The sequence below is a fragment of the Nicotiana sylvestris genome, chromosome 2 (genome assembly GCF_000393655.2).
Source record: "Nicotiana sylvestris chromosome 2, ASM39365v2, whole genome shotgun sequence".
NCBI classification, from domain to species: Eukaryota; Viridiplantae; Streptophyta; class Magnoliopsida; order Solanales; family Solanaceae; genus Nicotiana; species Nicotiana sylvestris.
In genome coordinates, this window is record NC_091058.1 from 16617943 (window position 1) to 16620938 (window position 2996).

Here is a 2996-nt window from a genome sequence, read left to right on the forward strand (position 1 = left end):
TATCTTGATACAGAGTACCAATTAACTCATATTATTAACAGAATTCCACAAGGAGGTCCAACTTAAAAGACCTAGATCACATTACAAGAGCTGGAAACTGGCAGCAACCAGGAAAACAAGAGAACTAAACCAAACGGCAACATCAAAATGCGACAGGGAAATACACAAAAGACAGCCTTTACTGGAAATAAAGGGAATTACTAGGAACAGCTCCGATGTGAGACTATTATTCAGGACATAAGGAGATTAACTCCACAAGATATTGAGCATATCATCAGCCCCATTATTGCCAAGAAATTATATTTCCTGCAGAAAGGTAAAACCATTGTAGTTAGCATCCAGGCCATTACCCACCATTTCTTGAACTTCTCCACTCAACACCCCACCCCCACCCCCACCCCCCAAAAGAAAAACCATCACAAACATCATAACAAGCACATAATAATTCAATTAATTTTCTTATGCAGGACATTAGCCCCAATTCAGGACTGAAGCATGGTGGTTGTTGTTGTTGGGCATTAGGCAAGAGCAAAGTGAACGATTCACTTCACTTGTTGAAGGTCAAAAGGTTCATACGCAAAGCATTGTTCTTTTCTTACAACAACAACAACAACATCCCAGTATAATCCCATCAGTGGGGTCTGGGGAGGGTAGTATGTACGCAGACTTTACCCCTACCCCGAGAGGCAGAAAGGCTATTTCCAGGAAACCCTCGGTTCAAGAGAGCAACAAGAGACAATATATTAGTACTATCAATAGAGTCATAATAAATATCATAAAATAAATAATATAAAATAACAGAATAACAACAATATAAGAAATATAGTAAATACGAAAAGGATGGAGAAAAGGGTGTGAAGTATACTAATATCCAACCTACACAGCCCTGCATCCGTTACCGATCAGTGGCATCCTAAGACTAACTCCTAAATGGCTAGTGTTACTCCAGTGCGCTGTAGTAATACTCACAGACATATTTGGATCAAGAGAAATTCAATCTAAATGATAACTGGTAATTGGAAAAAGAAAATCATTCAAGAAAGAGAGACTAACCCAATAGTAAGACGATTTTGGGGATCACCAGTAGAATAGCCAGTGAAGTAGAAAAAGCGACATACAATATAAACAGCTCCAAGTGATGTACAAATCAAGGGGTGCCTAATTCCTCCAACAATCATCAGCATGAAAAACATTGGCATCATTTCTAATGAATTCTGATGACCCCTCTGCAATTATCAAAGCAATATATCCATATCATTTCCTAAACTATAATTACCAACATCATATATATATATATATATATACGCAGAAGATTACCATAACAAATTTTACTTTTTTCTCTAAGACCATCTCCAACCCTAACACCAAATTTCACACCAAAATAGTGTAACACCAAATTTATTCCAACCATTACACCATTTTTTACACCAAAAAAGAATATTTATTCTCTCTCTTCTATATTATATTATTATCTTCTATTTAAATTTTATTTTTTATTTCCTTCAAACAAATTCTATTTTTTTTTCTTTTTTCCATATTCATCATATATAATTCATATTCACCACTTATATAATCATTTATTACAAAATTATTTTAAAGGATAAATCAACTAAAAGTGAAATCATTGATAAATGATCTTAATATAAATATTAACTTATAATTTTATATAATGGTTATATTTCTTTTTATACAATTATAATAATAATAATAAAATTAACTTATAATTTTATATAAATATAATATATACAAAAATTAATATATCAAAAAAATAGGATATAAAATTAAAATTATAAAGATCTTAATATAAAAATTAATTATATACACAATATATGATAAATTAAAAGTCCAAAAAAATAAAAAATGAATAAAATAATAATAAATCAAATTTGGTGTTGATGAATAGTGTCGCACCAACACGCACCATAATGGTGCAAGATTTGGTGTTCCATTGGAGCAAAAAAATACCAAATTTTACACCAAATTTATTTTTGGTGCAAAAAATAGTGCATCCTTGGAGATGCCCTGCATAGACAGCAAATAATATAGTGAACATTCTTAATACAGAAATAGAGAGCAAACCTGAACACAATTAAAGAGCTTAGCATTCTTATTTTCAGCTTCAATTGCGTACATTGTTGGATAAGAAACCTTGTACCTGTTTAAGTATTTCCATTATTAATCAGTATATTTAGCTCCCAAACACAAAATCACAAAGGGGTTTGGGGTAATTTTTAACAAAAAGGTAAAAAACGAATCTTTAGCTTCAAATGACAAAATCACAAAAGGGGTCGGGAAAAATAAAAAAATACGCAGAATAATGACAAAATTGAGTGAAAGTTTAGTACTTTTTGCGAGCTTTGCCGACTTGAAATGACATCCAGAAGTTGAGGAAACAGTAGAAAACAAGAACAAGAATTACGTATCCATATTCTTTGGGGAGCAATTCAACTCCAGCCATAGCTTTTTCCTATTTGAGTTTTGAGAGAGAATTTGAGAAGTTATGGCGATTGATACTTTGCTTTGTGTTGAGGTGAGGTTCTCGGGCTTTGGTTTATATTGACTTCTTCCAGATCTCTCTGGATCAGAAAAGTTTTATATTGTTGGCTTGTTTGCCAAGCCTGCTCCAATGGATTTTGACTTTGTCTATTTGTGTTCCCACATTTATTTATTGCAGTAATATAATATGAGCCTGCACCTTCCTCAATCCTAAAGACCTTTCCACGGGTATCTCTTCTAACCTTTACCACATTTTTGGTTTATTCCTCCATTTTTTTTCCAAACTATTTTATATTCTTTTCTCTCTTCTATATTATATTATTATCTTTCATTTCAATTTCATTTGTTAATTTCCATTAAATAAATTCCATCTTTTATTTTTATTAATTTGTAATTTTCATAATTAAAACAATTCTACAATAAAATTAACTTATAATTTTACATAAAAATAATAAATGCACGAAAATTAATTTATCAAAATTATACATCAAAGTTAAGAT

The 2996-nt window shown here is 31.3% G+C and overlaps 1 protein-coding gene across 1 annotated transcript; it reads right to left on the reverse strand.

Moving 5' to 3' along the window:
• LOC104215339 (uncharacterized) lies at window positions 1-2702 on the reverse strand. The gene is made up of 4 exons (XM_009765123.2): window positions 2346-2702; window positions 2080-2155; window positions 1054-1226; window positions 1-306 (listed from the first exon to the last, which is right to left on the reverse strand). The coding sequence occupies exons 1-4, from the start codon at window positions 2456-2458 to the stop codon at window positions 231-233; spliced, it is 438 nt and encodes a 145-aa protein (XP_009763425.1). The 5' UTR covers window positions 2459-2702; the 3' UTR covers window positions 1-230.
• Between the last annotated feature and the right edge of the window lie 294 nt (window positions 2703-2996).